Source organism: Hyla sarda, chromosome 3 (assembly GCF_029499605.1).
Source record: "Hyla sarda isolate aHylSar1 chromosome 3, aHylSar1.hap1, whole genome shotgun sequence".
In the NCBI taxonomy this organism is placed as follows: domain Eukaryota; kingdom Metazoa; phylum Chordata; class Amphibia; order Anura; family Hylidae; genus Hyla; species Hyla sarda.
This window is the reverse complement of record NC_079191.1, coordinates 396,315,071-396,334,559: the sequence shown is the minus strand read 5'-3', so window position 1 is coordinate 396,334,559 and position 19,489 is coordinate 396,315,071. Positions and strand designations below refer to the sequence as shown.

The window sequence follows — 19,489 nt, the reverse complement described above, 5'->3', positions numbered from 1 at the left end:
TCATGTTATCACTACACCAGATGGTACAATATGGTGTGTTGTATTCCTGTATTTAGCTATTAAGCTCTCTTTGCCAAGCATAATTTGATATAATAATAATAACTATGTTTTTCAATAACCCTAAGCCCAATAGATCTTAGTTAACATACTGGCCTAGAGTTACTAAAACTGTCTAATTCTAAGGTAGTACAAACTAAGACAAACATTCTTAGGCTGGGCTCACATATAGTATTTTTTTGTCGGTATTTTGATCACTATGTTAACCCAAACTCTGGAGTGGAACCAACACAGAGAAAAACTACAATGGAAAGATTTGCACCTTTTTTTCTGTGTTTTGGACCCACTACTGGTTTTGGCTAAGGTACAGTAACCCCTCGACATGCGATTGCCCCGACATATGATCAAATCGACATACGATGGCCTCTCAGAGACCATCGCATGTCGATGTCAGCATCAACATACGATGCTTTTATATGTTGGGGCCATCGCATTAACTGCTATCCGACAGCGCAAAATGCTTAAGCTGCTGTCGGATAGCAGTTTAAGCATCCCGGACAGGTTCACTTACCTACCCCCACTGCTCCGGGTCCACTTCACGATCCTCCGACGTTTTCTGCATCTTCTCCGGGGTCCGGGCCTCGCTTTCTGGCGTCGTTATTACGTCGCTGCACACGCCGTCCCGGCGCCGCAACGTAATAACGTCACCAGAAAGCGAGGCCCGGACACCGGAGAAGATGCGGAAAGAGCCGGAGGATCCCGAAGAAGACGCCGGAGCAGCGGGACAGCATCAGGAGCCCCTGGGACAGCATTGGGAGAGGTAAGGACACAGTCCAGAGCGGCGGGGACAGGTGAGTATAACTTCCTATACTTTGCATTGCACGAATCCCTCAACATACGATGGATTCAACAAACGATGGGTCGTTTGGAACAAATTACCATTGTATGTTGAGGGATCACTGTACCGACTAAATTATGACTGGCCTTTAATTGCTCTAGATCTATCATATTGGCTAAGGCTGATTACTAAATCTGGTGAATTGTATGTCTCTCTATTTAAGTTTTCATTTCCATTCTAAGTCGTGTTAAAAAGCTGAACTTGTAGAACCCAGGCTCAATCAGAAATGTAGGGAATCTTTACTTCAGCTTAAAGGTAAACATTGACAGCCTGCCAGTACTAGGATTGCTAATGTCATTTATTTTAGCCTTTGCCTGCCTAATCGTACCAGCCAGCCTCCTACCAGTCCCAGAGCATCATTTTTTGGATACTTCACATCTAATAGTAACCAGCTCTTCCCAGTACCCCTGGTGCCTGTGGGTAGGGTACCAAGGTAACAATGAGGTTAGTGTCAGATGCTTTATGTTTTAGTTTTATGTTTAAGTATAAATTCCCTGGGTCGGGCACAATGCACCTTAGTTGGGGAATCTATTAAAGGTAATGTAAAGGGACAAATTTAGTACTGTCAGCATACCATAGCAGGCAGACCAAGTTTGGTCATCTCTAGTTAAAGTATATACCAATTACTTTTTTTCTTACTTTAGACGACTTAGGGCACCAACATTTTGGTGCATTTGTGGCACATGGCATTGCAACTTAAGTCACACTCTTTTTCTAAATGCCACATTCCCTTATCAGTTAAGGCACTGTTTCCATTCTTTTTGGAGAACTTTGTTAAATAATTATGACTTAAAGGGGTAATCCGGTGGAAATTTTTTTTTTTTTAAATCAACTGGTTCCAGAAAGTTAAACAGATTTGTAAATTACTTCTATTGAAAAAATCTTAATCCTTCCAGTTCTTATTAGCTGCTGTATCCTACAAAGGTAGTTTTTTTCTTTTTTGGATTTCTTTTCTGTCTGACCACAGTGCTCTCTGCTGACACCTCTGTCCATGTCAGGAACTGTCCAGGGCAGGAGCAAAGCCCCATAGGAAACCTCTCCTGCTCTGGACAGTTCCTGACATGGACAGAGGTGTCAGCAGAGAGCGCTGTGGTCAGACAGAAATGAACAACAGAAAGAAAAGAACTTTCTCTGTAGTATACAGCTGCTGATAAGTACTGGAAGGATTAAGATTTTACATAGAAGTAATTTACAAATCTGTTTAACTTTCTGACACCAGTTGATTTGAAAAAAAAAAATTCCACCAGAGTACCACTTTAATTGCGAGGCAACTCAATTCTGGTGCATTCGAGGACAAATTTCTGGCAAAGCAGCCTTAGTAAATCTTCTCCATTTGGAATAAAAAAATTACATTATGACTTTACAGAACACATTATATTTCAAATAAATAAAGAAATGTATAAGAACAAAGTAACAATGTGGGAAATGGTATTCTGCATTACAAAATTTATAAAAATAAATAGCTACATGAAAGGCATAGCAGGCAGAATTCCTATTACTTTTTATTCTTTGTAATATAGCTTTTTATTTCCCATCATTAACATAGCCATAAATGTTTTTAGCAAAAATTATTCAGAGGTCCTACCTTATATTTTATTCCTCTTGCTATAATGAAAAAGCGATTTGGCTGCATAAAATATCTGAATGAGTATAACCAATTAAATGTTGTAAAAGAATGCAGGCAAAGATGTGAGCAATTATTATTATTGCTGCTTGTGCAATCAGTTTTCTGAATAGTTTCATCTTTATGGCTACTATACGCCTGTAATTTTTTTTTTCCAATTTTTTTATTGAAATGCAGATACCTAATGAGACCAGAAATATTTACTGTACATTGTTATAGATGAATTGACTATTAAGAAACATTCAGTTGCTTAAAAGAAAAATAACTTTTGCTTGTTGCACAGAAATTTATGCACTCATGGAAACCGAAAAAATTATAATGTAAAATGAGTAGCTAGAAAATGTATCAGCTGTGAATATTTTCATAAGAAGAAAAAGTAATGTGATCTATAAAACCTTTCATCTGAAAAGACGGAAGATGTACATTTACACTATACATATTTATAAACAGCTGATAGAGTATGTACTGTGTTAGTACAAATCATGGATATCCAGATGTATGTTCTATAGTGAGAAGAATGGAGAGACACTAGCCAGTAGCACCTTTTGCTCTGTCAAACTTAGACTCTCCATATAGTACAGTGATCACAATTGTACTGGCCACCTGTAATGCTACCGAAGAATTTAGCAGCCATCAACAACTTCCCATAGCAAAATCCTCGGTTTTCTGGGGTCTAAGAATTGGACATACACTTACATCAACAATTATCATCTGGTATAAGAAAAACAACTCCTACGCTTAGAGAACTTAACTCTGTTTTTTATTTTTTGCCCTTTATATATTGTTTTGGATGTATTTATTTTACTTATGAATAATGATGTTTAGGACATTCAAAATGTGTTGGTTTGAATTTTAAATCTGAATTTTATACGGATCGGGAAAACTCTTTTGTTGTTATTTATATATTTTACATGACTGTGTTTTTGGTCTGTAATCCCCCATACTGTTCATGCTCATGGAAGATCTGTTGCAGACTTTTATGCTTGCAGTGTCCTAATCTGCATTTAACCAAATAAAACATATGGTAAAATGCCTAACCAGAAATATACAGAATACTAAATATGCATGTATGTGCTTGCTATTTGACTTGGCCTTGGCTTTAAGGAGTACAGCAGTATAAAACAGCTTATCCCCTATCCAAAGAATGGGGGGAGGTTAGGGATTGGGAGATAAGTGTCTGATTGTGAGGGATCCGACCACTGGGATCCTCCGCGATCTTCTGTGCAGTGCCCCTACTCTCCCATGCACAAAACTGTGCTGATTCCCGCACGAAGCGTTAGTCTACATGCCCCTTCCATGTATCTCTATGGGAGAGCCGAACACTGTGGGATATTTATCAAAGGATTGAGACAGTTTTTTCCTGTCTAAATTTGTCACACAGAAAGTCGCAGTCTAAATATGTGCGACTTTTTTGCGACTTTTGCTCTAGAGGATTTTTAGAACATCATGCATTCTAGTCTATTTTAGACGGAAAAGCATTGGTAAATGCATTGGTGCTGAATTTATCAAAAGCAATTTTTCAGAGACAAGTCGCATCGGCTGAAAGTACGCCGAAATGTCAGACCATGCTGGAGCAGGTTTAAATACAGTCTAAAGCATAGATCACGAAGTCTGTGTGCAGAATTTATCAAGAGCCATGCGCCTTTTGATAAATTATGTGCACAATAGTCCAGCCTAACCCTCTGTAGTTTGGTTCATATTGATGCGGTACATAGACAACTTTGATAAATATCCCCCACTGTATCTCCAGCTCTCCCATAGAGATACATGGAGGGGGCATTTTGGCCTTCACTTCATGCAGGGGTCAACACAGCTCACGTGCCTTGGAGAGCCGGGTCACCATGCAGGTGATCACAGGAGTCCCAGTGGTCAGATCCCCTGAGATCAGACACTTAACCCTATCCTTTGGATAGGGGATGAGTTGTCTTACTCCTGTAATATGATAATCATCCTCTAATAGAATTTAAAAAAAGTCATTTTATGTAGTTCATAGTAACATAGCTCATAAGGTTGAAAAAAGACCAGAGTCCATCAAGTTCAACCTATATCCCTATGAGTCAACCAAAAAATATTCATACAAGGGTAAAAATTCCTTCCAACTCCAAATATGGCATCAGAATAAATCCCTGAATCAACGTTCTGTCCCTATAAATCTAGTATACATAACCTGTAATGTTATTATTCTCCAGAAATGCATCCAGGCTCCTTTTGAACTCTTTTACTGAGTTCACCCTGACCACCTCCTCCGGAACAGAGTTCCAGAGAGTTATGTTGACCACCGCCACTGGTCTCTGAGAGACTAGGAAGGAAAACATCATGCATGGTCAAACTATGGTCATATTTATTTATCCTTAAAGGCAAAACATTGGAAAAAGTCATACAAAAATAAGATGTCTCACTCAAAATAGATCTGTAACCTAATTCAATTGATGGGAGTGTAGTATTGTAAAATAAGAAGCACGCTGTATGTAGGTCACCTGGTACAGCCTACCCTCCTGACTTCAAAGTGAAATTGGTTGTAAGTGACTATATTGTGCTTTTTTATATGCTGGCCTTTATTCTGTTTAGGTTGGAGGGCAAAAAGCAAGGCTGCCGTGAGAATATTTTGATGAATCTTCTTCAAAGTCACTGCTTCAATATAAACAGGAAGGCATCCTTCTCCCACATTTTGCCCTCCAGATTTACCAACCATGCTTATGCTCTGCAGTTTAAAGTGAAGCCAATTTAATTTTGCTTGGCCAAAAATGTGTTTCCATTGTTCCAAAACATTCAATCACCCCAGGGTTTATTTCAATAGCTATTTAAGTGTCTCAATGTTATCAGTGAAAGCTCGGTTTGATTGAGGAAAACAAAGCACAATGGTATGATTCTTTTTTTTTTTTCTTTTTTTTTTCGTTTTTGGTAGTAAAGCTGTGATTCTTTGCAAGTCATTTCTAGAAACACTATATAACAAATGATGGCTAAGCCAGCTAAGAATGAAGCCGAGTATCTGCCCTTTCATCTAAGCTCGCAGAACTGGGTCACCAATTAATTCGAGGCACAGAGTAAAAGATGCCATTCAAGCATATACCGAACACATTGTATGTTTCCAGGAACAAATGTTTAGCAGAGCCAATGACCGTAAATATGCCTTTAAATAAAGATACAGAGAATAAAAAGATGAATTCTCTCTTAGAAATGGACTTGTCTCCTCTCAATAAATAGGGAAGATATTGAGACACAAACATGTGGGAATTTACTTAAAGAGATCACATAACATTGGAACATTGTCAGACGTCAATAGGTAGAGCGCATAAAAATAGTAATAACGATAAAATGTAAACAGTACAAAAGATTAGTGGACCAAAAACTTACCATATTTGCCCCACACTGGATTCCAGTAGTAAACCCAAAATAGAAACTGGAGGATACTGGATATGATATCATGCTATACATGTTTATATGTATTTCCAAAAAAGATCCATTATATATATATACACAAAACCAAACATATAATCACCACTAAATGGTTCCACATAGAGGTGTGTTAAAGCAGTCCTGTCAGCAGTTTTAAACTATCAAAACTGCTGACAGGCCCAATAAGAGGTAATATAGGGGAGCAAGTAAAAACTTGACATTTCGGTCATGCAGCTTGTTGAAGGCCCCTGCTGTCACAAGTACCCATTGGCAGGATCTTCTTCTTAGGTGCCAAGAGTTTTAGGCTATGGCTGACAGCTCGAGCAGTCTTCTTATTGGATGCTCAAGCTATCAGTCAAAGGTGAAAGGAAGGGCCTGCAGCGAGTCAGTGGTGTATAAAAGTAGAAAGAAACGGAGCATACTCCTGATAGTCTTGCTGTGTAGATTTATTCAAGGATTACATCCCAAAAATTGGTGTCCCTTCACCTCGTGGTCTGAGAGCTGGAGCTGCAGGAGCTTCACACCTGGACGACAACGGTGTTTCACGCTCAGAGGCCTTTCCTCAGGTCACCAGGGACCTGAGGAAATGCCTCTGGGCGTGAAACAGCATTGTCATCCTGGTGTGAAGCACCTGCCGCTCCAGCTCTGCTCGGACCACGGGGTGAAGGGATGCTGAATTTTTGGATGTAATCTTTGAATAAATCTACTCAGCAAGACTGCCAAGTGTGTGCTTCATTTCTTTCTACTTTTATGCATTATTTACTAATATTTCCCAACAATTAGCTCTTTTCCCTATGTTTTGCTTCTTTTACAACTGTTCTGATCTGTCGGGTTTTTCCCAGCTAAAATCCACCACATTTTCTGTGGAAACCTTAGCAAATATGTTGGGATTTTTCAAAACAGTCGGGGACATGCACCTTTTGTCTGGACCATGCCCCTTTTTCCAGTGGCCACACCCTCTTTTCAGATTTTTCCTTGTAAAGTCGAGGGTTTGGGGCACAAAACCCGAGAAAAAAGAGTCGGATCGTTAATAGTAATTAACCCTTCTAGTGTTCCTGACCCATTGGCTAACTTCCCACCCTCTTGTTTGCAAACAAAGCCATTACCCTAGAGAGGGAACTCCTGTGCTAGTTTATTACCGCCCAAAAGGAAATGGCACTTACTAGGACTGAATCATGTGGTCTACCTTCATGGCACCTAGGTTCTTTTTCAGCCATGCCAAGAATTGCTTTTAGTCAGAAAATATTACAGACTTATCTTCGCTAGTAAAAAATACCTACATTATTTATCATGTCACTGTTTTGAGAGACTTTACTTAAAATATTACATTATTATTTTGTAACTGTCTATAACTTGTGCCCATTTTAGATACTGTATATCCAAACAATTGGGCAGATGCTTTCCTTGTGGCTGTGTTGCTGTACTTTGTAATGACGAATGTCAGCAGCTACAAATTTTGTTCATTACAGTATATTAACATATTGTATATTTAGTAATATTTCATGTGAAGTGATTCAAAATTAGACAAAACTGGCAGCCAGCATTACAAAGATGGGTTGCTGTATGTAGCAATGTTATCTCTAAGATTGAAAGGGAACTGTAAAATTGTTGCGGCGGCAAAATATGCACTCAAACTGTTTATCAAATTCCATAAGCAGTCTATTGAATTGCCGAAAAGTCCTATGCAAAGTTAAAGGATGTACAGCAATTCCATTGACCACTTGCTTTAGCAGTGGCCCATGGAGTTGTGGTGGAAGCTTAAATGTGCATCCTGCCACAGCAACTTTATTGTTAAAATCTTAAGAGGCTGTCCAGGATTTTTAGAACATAGATTCCAGAAACATCCTGAGTTTGTGTGTGGTATTGCAGCTCTGTTCCATTTAAGTGACTGGGGCCAAGTTACAATACCACACAACCTGAGGATAGGTGTGACATTGCTTTTAAAAATATATAACGTTTTTCTGATCCCGGAAAACCACTTTAGGTCTGTGTAATATATATATATATATATATATATGAAGCAGAATGTCCAGCGCGAATGAAAAGGAACTGGATGTTTATTCCAATAGCCAAAAAGACACGTAGAACATGACAAGGTGACGCGTTTCGGTCCTAAGGTTGGACCTTAGTCATACTAAGTATGACTAAGGTCCAACCTTAGGACCGAAACGCGTCACCTTGTCATGTTCTACGTGTCTTTTTGGCTATTGGAATAAACATCCAGTTCCTTTTCATTCGCGCTGGACATTCTGCTTTCTCTTGTCAATTCCAGTCGGCGTTGCCCACGCCGGTCCTGGCGCGACGGGCTGAGGGAGTGAGCTGGACTATACACTTCTTTGTTTGCAATATATATATATATATATATATATATATATATATATTAGCATAAATTTGCCCCTAGTTTAATTGTTTTAGCTTTTCCTTGAATATTTAGATTTGGACACAGAAAAAAATCATAGGTCTACTAACCTGACCAACTGGCTCCCTTGTAGGGGCTTTTATTCTTCTAGTACTGGTGGCCAATGTGGTTGTGGTCTCCATAATAGAAGTAGACATTTCTGACTGCATGGCTGTGGCAGTAGACTCTGTAGTCATTGATGAAGGCACATCACCAACCAGCCTCACATTTCCCTCAATCACGATATTGGCATCACTTTCAGCCGCCATGTTCAGAACCTTTAAGCCATTATAGTAGAGGCCACTTAGCTGGCCTTGAAAAGGATGTCCCCGGTCCTTTCCACCGATTTTAATTGTTGCCTGGCTATTGAAGATTGTGAGCTGCCGTCCTGCAAAAAGAATATTACATACATACAAAAAAATGTTGACTTTGAGCTCTTCATACTGGAAAAGATGAGTAACAATTTTTTAAGTTTTTTTTTATGAAATGAAGGATGAAAGCAATAAATTATAAGATAGAGAATTAGCTCATAATTCATTGTTTTGGATGAAGTGGCTGTGAAATGTACGCCTACTCATAAAGATTTTTATCGGTTGAATGGAGCTTGATGCTGAAGGCCAATCAAAGGTTATTTTTTATTTAATTGCAAAAATTTCAAACCCAAAACTGATATATATATATATATATATATATAATTTTTTTTTTATAAAAATATAATAATATTTAATATGAAAAGTATATATATATATATTTTTTTAGAAAGGAATCTCTTAAAGGTCTTTTGTAAAAGGATTAACATAAAAAAAATTGAAATCACACAAATCCGACAAATTGTATTTAGCATTCTATTTTGAGCCTTTACCACTATAATATTGAATTTTCTTTGCTTCACCATAGGTTAAGGAAAGACATGCATCATTATGCATTCAAGGCGGTGTAGAAAATAGCTCTGATTGGCATTTAGCAAGACTAACAATTAAAAGAGAGTCTTTTGGATGTAAAAGCAACTTCAGTAATGATACACATACCAATGGTGAAATTATGGCACAATTTTATTACACAAAGAAATCCTTAGAAACATTGGCAGCATTATATGAAATCACAAATACATTTTTAGCAGATCAGTCTCTGCGTATGATTAGCATGCACACAATTTTGAGTTCTGTTTTTAATTATGGTTTGTTTCAAAAAAAAATTCCTTGAAAGGATGCAAATGTTAAAGGGACTTCACTTTCATCGGCAAATTTATTTTGCCCACTATTTAGAATACCTGTAGTTTAAAAACAAGATATTTTGTTCACGGCAGTAAGAAAGGTAAGAAATATGCACATATTTTTAGTTAATAATTTAGATGCGGGAACAGGAAAAATATTCTATGAATAATTTAGAATGTTTGGTTAACGTTATCTATGAGTGTCTTCATAGATCGGGTTAGTAGATTATATTTACAGTCCCTTTAACCTTAAGTTAACAGGGTACGATTAACAACGGAGTTCTAAACAGGTCCAGAAAATTATTATACAACGTATGCAAGATTCCACTATCTAGATTTTTACTGTTTTAAAATGCTTTTATTTAGTTTTACTGAAAATTTATTTTAAGGTTTATTAGAGTTACAATGAAACACTACTTGGTTATGTTCAAATTAAGTTTTAGTTGAAGTTTTAATCAATGTTTTTTTACCTTTGTCGAGTAGCCAATCATCAACTACTCGACCAAGTCGATATGGAATTCGCTGTCTAGCAATCGCCAGGCGTTCGTTATCATTGTTTCCTTTAAAGTTTAAAGAGACATTTCATTGGTTAAAATCTGTAAGGTCAAAGGTTAAAAGTTAATACTTAAAGCTTGAGCTATACAGTTGCCACATGACTTTTTGAAATTTGGATTTTTTAAAAAATGGTACCTAGAACATATCATGTTTCAGTCATTCATTTATTTTATTTTAGCAAACAAAATTATTCCTATGTTAATTGAAAATTAGAAATCTGCACTTGATCTAGGTTATTAAAATTATGTTATATAGACAGACCCAAAAAACATATTTACGCAGCATAGAATGGCTTTACATGAAAGAAATCCGTTTTTTGGTATTTGTTATTATCTAGTTAAACATATTCATATGTAACAGATTTAATTTAGCAGGATACATCCAACCTCTTATTCCAGGTTAATCATTTATTCTATGAATCAGAATACCATTGTGGATGTTATTACCAATGCATCCATGTCAGAAAGATATGACAAAAACTAATGTCTTCTTTGAAGTAACAAAAAAATTCTCATCCACAAGATTCAAAAAATCACATGGTACAAATGCACTGCAATATAAACAGTAATAAAAGAGTAGAATAGTAAAACTGTAATTCAGTCAGCATGGGAAAAGGATTGACAAAAGTTATTTCAGCCATATTTAGATATTGATCTAGCACAAGCCAGTTAAGTTTTCATTATAGGTATGTGAATTATTCTTTAGGTTTTCATTTGAAACCCTAAAGTGCTTCAGCTGAGAATTTAGAAGTAATTTTGGTAAACCTTTTTGCAAAGATAAAAATGAGAAACAGAATAAGAAATGTAAAAAAAAATAACAAATCTTACAAAAACATTTACTTTTTTTTTTGTTCAAGGGCATTTGGGTAACACAACAGTTGGATAAGTCTCTTCAATGATATTCTTTTAAGTTGTCTTTACTTTGCAGAATTCAGCATTATGTCTGCTATAATGTAAATCTTATAATAATAATAATATAATAATAATGCATTTATTATTATAATAATTATTATTAGTAAAATACAAGAGATAAGCAAATCGATTCAGAACTGATCAAATTATTTCCAAATGTTAGGTTATTTGCTTTAGGTACATTTGTATAGGAACTACGACTCCTGTTAAAGACTACAAAAACTATATAGAGGAGTAGGGGCATCTGTCATTTTGACAGGAGATACAGCCCCTGTTCAGCAGGTAGCAATGTGATGCACATCACTGCTTATTGTCTGGTCCAAGGAGTAAAATTGCAATGGTAAAGGCACAGTTAAAAAAATTATATATATATATATGTATATATATATATATATATATATATATATATATATATATATGTGTGTATATATATGTATGTATATATATATATATATATATATATATATATATATATATGCACTCCCCTGCTTCCCTGCCATGCCCACTATCTCTGTGTTGGTACCTCACTGTGTTGCACTTTCTTGTATCTGTGTCACAGGACTTTACTGCTCAGCCAATCAGTGGCCACAGTGTCCAACTTAAGTGCTGATTGGCTGAGCAGGAATGTCTTTGTGCAGACAAAGGAAGTGCAGCACGGCGGAATTACATCAGGGGAGAGAGGGAAATATGTATATCTATATTTTTTTTTATTATTATTATTATTATTAATAAACTGCACCCTGAACACAGTTAAATAAAAATAAAAACTATTAATGTGGAATACCCTTTAACTACTTACACTTTGTGCACCAACAACAGGACTAAATCTAATTGGACCTTCAAGTCCAAAACTATTTAGATGTTCTTGCAAATTTCAGGTCCACTCGCTCTTCATTACCTAATACTGCTTCTAATCATAATGTTAGAAGTAGCATCAGATTAAGTTAGATGCAAAGGTTCAGGTCAGACTGATGCACAGAACATCAGAGGATACAAAGGTACAGGTCCGACCCAGGTCATAAAGTAATAAGGACCTAACAATCTTTATTTCGGATAATAGTTGGGGGATCAGGGCTAAAGAATTTTAGGTGCACCAGTAAAGTCAATTTTTTGTTTTTCAAATCAATTTATCAATTAAAAAGTGTGACCCAGAAATCTTAATTTTTGAAATAAAATTGGTGTAAACAAGGAGCTATCCACTAGTGCCATTTTAATGTGGTACTGATTAAGCACAGTAAAATAACCGATCAGGAAAGACCATCTTAGGACTTCAAAGATAGTAAGTAATGTTAGTGGTGAAGGGCATTACATTTCTTCAAACTTTATAGTTTATTCTCTTTTAATTAAATCCTTGAATGAGAAGAAAAACTTTGATACACTTCTGAAAAAGTATGCCCAACATGTTCTTCACACTGGAAGGTTACCGAATTGGCCTTTCTTCTGCCAATCATGATGTAAGATATGGTTTTTACAATGTAGCTTGGGAAAACAAAAAAACTCACAAGCATCATTAATTTATACGTTTTAAAAGACGCTAATAGAGAAACAAAAGTGTGTCTGACTTGAAAGCCATACATTAACTATGCAATCTACAAAGACAACTACAAAACAGTGCTTTTAGGAAGGGTCAAATACACATTCAAGGTTATTTATCCTGGATAATTGTATAAAGTGTACTGAACATCACTTTCTTTTATTTTGCACCGAAAAAGGTTTCAATTTATGTGCTGTATCATTTGTAATTATATCTTTATATTTGCTCCATTTTTCTGATAATGCTTCTCTTTAGGTCCTGTGTCCATGCACCGCACATTAAAATCAACACTAGCTACAAACTGGATTAGATTCTAGCAATGACTTAAATCCACTGATCTGTGGAGCCCATGCCCCAACCTCTAAATATTTCCAATATTTTTCTTTCAAGAGTGGTAAGAGTGGTGTGTACAGGTAAAAATGTGTTGTCTTATTGCACAAAACACAGCTTGCCACAAATGTGCAACTTTTGTACACAAGAAAACTGGTGTACCATTTTAATAAACCCTCCTCCTCCCCTATGGCATGGATTTCAGTGAACGTGCATTGGAAACCTAAGATCCACCTCTACATAAATCCAGTGTGCCCAGCGTAACCTGCACAGAATTGTGGAGCTAAATTCGGACCCAACTAGAATGGTGTACGGCTGCTGGCACTATGCGCTGCTAATTGAAATACTTTTCATTCATAGCGCTGCAGGGGTATATGTATATAGAAGTACTGGGGGAGCAGACATATAGTGTTATCTGGCCCCCCAGCGCATCTATATACATATGCTGCCGCAGCGCTATGTATGAAATGTATTTCTATCAGCAGCATCAGGCCGGCCGATGCCACTGCTAGAATGTTTTTCACATATAGCGATGCGGTGGCATATGTATTTAGATTCGCTGCGAGGGTATATTATACATGCGCTGCAGAGGGTACATTACACATGCGCTGCGGGGGTAAATATTTATTAATGCGCCGACGGGGGGTATATTTATAAATGCGCCGGCGGGGGGGTATATATGTATAAATGCACCGGCGGGGGTTATATCTTTATAAATGCGCTGCAGGGGACATATAAATGCGCTGGGGGGGCTAGATATAAAGACTATATGTATACCCCCCTGCAGCGCTATATATCTTGCCCCCACAGTGCTTTTAATATAAATATGGCCCCCCTGCTGCTCACAATGTTCATTTTTAAATCTCCCACTGAGAGCCCTGAATGGCTCCTCAGTACCGGCCATTCAGGGCTCCCCGCGGGGGATTTAAAAATGAAAGTTAAAACACACCATATATCGCAGTGTTGTGGACCATGCCGCCCGCTCCCCTGCTTAATAACTTCTGATCGCATCGGGTCTCAGAAGTGAGACCCGGTACGATCAAGTCCTCAGCCCCTGTACTACAACCCCCCTCATGGAACAGACTCTGTTCCATGATGGGGTTTGTAGTACAAACACTAATGTAGCCTCCCCAGCTGTCTGCAGACTCCCGCAGCCAGGGAATTACTACTCCCATCATGGAAACAAGCCTGTTCCATGATGGGAGTAGTAGTAGTCCCTCAGCACTGCAAGAGTCTGCTGATGTCATCTCTTCTGAGCATGCTCAGAAGTAATAACAGATATTATAAACCAGGTGCAAACGGATGACATAAAGGCTCATCCGTTTGCCATAGACTTCAATGGTAAAAATAATGTCCTTTAATTTATCTGTTTCTTGTGACGGAAGAAAAATTTGTGCATGTTCCGTTAATTCTTCCGTCACAGCTAACATCCATTAGTCATGACGGACTATAACAGGTCATAACGGATAATCAAAAAATCCCATAGCCTTAAATGGGATTTTGTAACGGACGTTTAACATCCTTTTGTAACGGACGTTTATAACGGATCTTTTAACGGATGAATTTTATAGTGTGAAAGCAGCCTAAGTGGTGTACCATTTTGTTCCTGTTAAAATCTTAAGAGCCTAGATAATGTGAAAGGCCGGGCAAAAGTACACACCTGCTGGTGTTGTAGACAAAAACAGTTTTAAGCATATTGGAGCGCATTGTCGTCCCCTCATAAGAGCATACCACATACGAACATCTAAGTCGTGTACCGTATTGTTCCTGTTAAAGTATTGAGGGCCTAGATACTGTGAAAGGCAAGCCAAAAGTACACACCTGCTGGTGTTGTAGACAAATACTGTTTTAAGCATACTGGAGCGCATTGTCCTCCCCTCATAAATGCAAACCACATACATACATCTAAGTGGTGTACCATTTTGTTCCTGTTAAAGTCTTAAGGTAGATACTGTGAAAGGCCAGCCAAAAGTACACACCTGCTGGTGTTGTAGACAAATATTGTTTTAAACATAGTGGAGCGTATTGTACTCCCCTCATATATGCACTGTCAGTCAGAGAAGTGCCAGGACGTGCACAAAGGAGTGGCAGAGACCTTAATTCATCAGGCAGAGGCCACAGCAGACTAGGAGAGAGTGGCAGCAGGAGTCTCAGTGAGAGGCTGTCCCTGTCCTCCCATTGCCTCTGTCCTATTCTGTTCCCTCCCTTACAGAAGTATCTTATGCTGTGGATTTAGCTCCACTATTTAGTGAGGACAATATTCAGCAGCTACTGTCAAGGAGACATCTGCCGCTTCCTCCACTAGGTGGGCAAGTAGTGATGAGGAGAGTGGCGTGGGAGGTGGTGTTGCAAGCTTTCAGGGAGCTGTGTATCATACCCATCTTCTGTCACTCCAGATGCTGCTGCTCCTCCTATTTCGAGTCAGTCATTCTGCCAGCAATCTATTGGCGAAGCCATGTCCAAGAGACAACAGTATGCACCCACTCATCCAACGGCGCAGAAGCTGAATGTGCTCCTGTCCAAGTTGCTGGTGCTACAGTTCCTCCCTTTTCAAGTGGTAGACTCTGCACCTTTTTGAGAACTGATGGCTTGTGCTGAGCGGAGGTGGAGAGTCCCAAGCCATCATTTCTTTGCGAAGAAGGCAGTACCAGCCCTGCACAATTTTGTGGAACAGAAGGTGGGCCAGTCCTTGAGCCTGTCGGTGTTTACCGAAGTGCATGGCAGAGCCAACGTGTGGAGCTGTAACTACAGTCAGGGACAATACATGTCCTTTACGGCCCAAAGGGTAACTGTGGTTCCTGCACAGCCACAACAGCCGCTTGCTTGCTGCTTCACCTCCACGCTCTCAGGTCGTTGGTCCTGTGACAGTGTGCGACTCCGCCTACTCATCCTCCACCTTGTCCTCAGCCTCCACTGCACGGACAAGTCTCAGTGCCCCTCCAGCATACCATATGTGCAGGGCACGGCGGTGTCACGCTGTTCTTCACATGGTTTGCCTTGTCGAACGGAGTCACACAGGGGAGGAACTGCTAAAAGTCACAGTGGACCACAGTTTAGGTTTCGCAAGATGGACAGTTTTTCTAGTCATCTGACGGGAGAGGTGGAGCAGCAAGAAGAGCCAGAGGGTTATGAGGAAGGCACGGCAGAGGACCCAGACACACCGTGGACGTCTGCAGTGGAGATGGAGGCAGGGAGTCCCTCTGAGTCGCTTGCACAAATGATGCATGCTCACTTGCTTGCGTAGTGACCGCAAAATTTTCACCATTCAGCAGCCGGATGACTTCTGGCTCTCCACTATATTGGACTCTTGCTCGGGCCTTTTTTACACCCACTGAGAGGGAGGACAAATTGACCTACTATAGAGACATCCTACATAGTCAGTTGGCCGATGTCTATCTGTGCCATCGTCCATCCTCTCAAAGGTCTGACTTGGGGGGCCCTCTGCACTCACCTTCCACTGCCATGGCTGCTGGGGAGGGTCAGGGTGGCACGAGCAGTATTAGTTCCATCAACAGCAGCCTGAGACTACAGTAGCTGATGATTAGCTTCATTCAACCGCATAGTGAAGCAACTCATCAGCAGCAGGTAGACCTGGAGCAGGACCTGATGCAGCAGGTGGTGGCATACCGCGACATGACCGTGCCAACACACCTTGAAGATCAGCTGGACTTCTGGGCAGCCAAACTTGATTTGTAGCCTCAACTAACAGAGTTTGTTCTGGAAAAGCTGTCCTGCCTGGCCAGTAGAGTGCCATGAGAGCAGGTATTTAGTGCGGCGGGGGCCGTAGTAACCCCATGGAGGACTCGTCTGTCCACGAAAAATGCAGAGAGACTAACCTTTGTGAAGATGAATCAGGCATCGATCAACCAGAGTAGATTGACCATGGTGACACACCAACACTTCACAAATATGGATACTGCAAAACATAGCTGCTCCCCAGTTACAGACATTCCTCGGTATCAGACCATAAGTAAGTATTGAGAATATGCATTAGCTAAAACTTAACTTTTCTTAGGATAAAATATATGTAAAAAAAAACAAAAAAAAACAAAAAAAAACACCATGTGCCACCTACACCACCAAGTATTGATGTGATGCAAATATCTCTAAAAGGTGACAGGAAACAACATATAAACTCAAAAATAATGATCACAAGGATCAATGACCCTAGTGAGGGGTGGACTAAACATGTGTTTATTTAATACCTCAACTCAGCCCAAAAGGCCTGAGTAAAAAGTCCACTTTTTATCCCTCACTTGATTAAAACTTAACTTTTAATTAAACAATAAAGTGGATATACAGAGCTATAAGTGATTTTAAAAAATCCAGCATGTTAGCACCACATGTATTAGTGTACTTGTTGTCCCTAGGGACCAACTGAATTTGGAAATCTACTCAGCGCATCTGCAGAATGCGCTGATTAAGGGTGCTTTTGCTGATATTTAAAATACTAACACACTGTCCCTCCTAACATGTTTCGCCACCAAAGTGACGTCTTCAGAGGTTAGAGAACAAATTGTTCCCTAACCTCTGAAGACGTCACTTTGGTGGCGAAACATGTTAGGAGGGACAGTGTGTTAGTATTTTAAATATCAGCAAAAGCACCCTTAATCAGCGCATTCTGCAGATGCGCTGAGTAGATTTCCAAATTCAGTTGGTCCCTAGGGACAACAAGTACACTAATACATGTGGTGCTAACATGCTGGATTTTTTAAAATCACTTATAGCTCTGTATATCCACTTTATTGTTTAATTAAAAGTTAAGTTTTAATCAAGTGAGGGATAAAAAGTGGACTTTTTACTCAGGCCTTTTGGGCTGAGTTTAGGAAACAACATATGGTCTATTGTTGTCAAGTGTTAATCGCCCTAAAAATAGTGGCCCCACACAGGAACCTCTCCCTATTTCCACCTACAAACACTGCTGTTTCACAGGGTTTTTATGTGGAAATAGGGAGAGTTTCCTGTGTGGGGCAGCCCATTTTAGGGTAATTGTAATAGAAGAGGAAAGAAGACTGGGCAACTCACCATTTCATGCTCAAATCAAGTTCCTTTAATCCAGGAGGTAAGACCGGTAACACGTAACAGCAAGGGGGGGCAAGAGGGGAGACAGGGGGTGCCGGTAGGACTGCACGGTTTCGTGCCGGGCTGGCACTTCTTCAAGCTACGCGCACCCCCTGCCTCCCCTCTTGCCCTCCCTTGCTGTTACATGTACCCGTCTTACCTCCTGGATTAAAGGAACTTGATTTCTGCATGAAATGGTGAGTTGCCGAGTCTTCTTTGCTCTTCTATTACAATTGCCTGTATCTCTATATTCGTGGCACCACCTGATTCTGCACCTGTGACGGCCGGTAGCAAAGCCTGCATTCTTCCACTAAGTGCTTGTTCACACACAGTAGTGCCAGACGCTGTATCTCATACAGTTACCATTTTAGGGTAACACTTGCCAATAAGGGAATTAATAGGGTGAGAGTAGAAGCTTACAGGGGAAGTTTTTACCCCAACCTGCTACAATGGACAATACGCTGTTCCCTTCCACCTTTTCGAGGAAAGTGTTGCTCGTCTTAACCCCTTAACAACCATGGACGCAAATGTACGTCCTGGTTTGGCGGGACTTCCCGCACCAGGATGTACATTTACGTCCTGTGTATGACCGCGAGCATCGGAAGGGTGCTCGCGTCATACATGGCAGGTTCCGGCTGCTAGCAGCAGCCGGGGACCCGCCTGTAATGGCCGACATCCACGATCGCACGGATGTCCGCCATTAACCCATCCGATGCCGTGATCAATACAGATCACGGCATCTGCGGCATTGTGGCACTTTGATTGGATGATCGGATTGCCCGCAGCGCTGCTGCAGGGATCCGATCATCCAGCATGACAGCCGGAGGTCCCCTTACCTAGCTCCGGCCATCTCCCGGGGTCTTCTGTTCTGGTCTGCGATCGAGCAGACCAGAGATGAAGATCACCGATAATACTGAGCAGTGCTGTGTCCTATGCATAGCACTGCACAGTATTAGCAATCAAACAAATGGGGACATAAAAAGTGCTAAAAAAAAGTTGAAAAATGCAAAAATAAAAAGTAAAAATCCCCTCCCCAATAAAAATACAAATTGTCAGTTTTTCCCATTTTACCCCCAAAAAGCATATATTTTTTAATAAACATATTTGGTATCGCCGTGTGCGTAAATGTACGAACTATCAAAATATAATGTTAATGATCCCGTACGATGAATGGCGTAAACGTAAAAAATTAAAAAAGTCCACAAATGCTGCTTTTTTATCACATTTTATTTTTTTAAAAAATAATAAAAAATGATCTAAAAGTTTTATATATGCAAATGTGGTATCTAAAAAAAAGTACAGATGACGGCACAAAAAATGAGCCCTCATACCGCCCTATATACAGAAAAATGAAAATGTTATAGGTGGTCAAAATAGGGCAATTTTAGATTACTGATTTTGTATAAAAAGTTTTAGATTTTTTTTAAGCGGTACAAAAATATAAAAGTATCTAGCCATGGGTATCATTTTAATTGTATTGACCCGCAGAATTAAGAACACACTCATTTTTACCGTAAAGTGTACAGTGTGAAAACAAAACCTTCGAAAATGTGCAAAATTTCCTCCCTAAAA

General features: G+C 39.4%; 1 protein-coding gene across 14 annotated transcripts in view; it reads right to left on the bottom strand.

The window, feature by feature from the left end:
- Window positions 1-19,489, bottom strand: part of NRXN1 (neurexin 1) — a 1,474,530-nt gene that overhangs the window by 104,938 nt on the left and 1,350,103 nt on the right. For 10 of the 14 annotated variants that reach the window (XM_056568026.1, XM_056568028.1, XM_056568031.1 and 7 more), the window contains 2 exons: window positions 9,997-10,086; window positions 8,385-8,701 (listed from right to left, as the gene is read on the bottom strand). In XM_056568026.1, the coding sequence (XP_056424001.1) occupies window positions 8,385-8,701; window positions 9,997-10,086 (407 nt within the window). The remainder of the gene's footprint in view (window positions 1-8,384; window positions 8,702-9,996; window positions 10,087-19,489) is intronic. The other 4 variants (XM_056568034.1, XM_056568035.1, XM_056568038.1 and 1 more) reach the window with 1 other exon arrangement.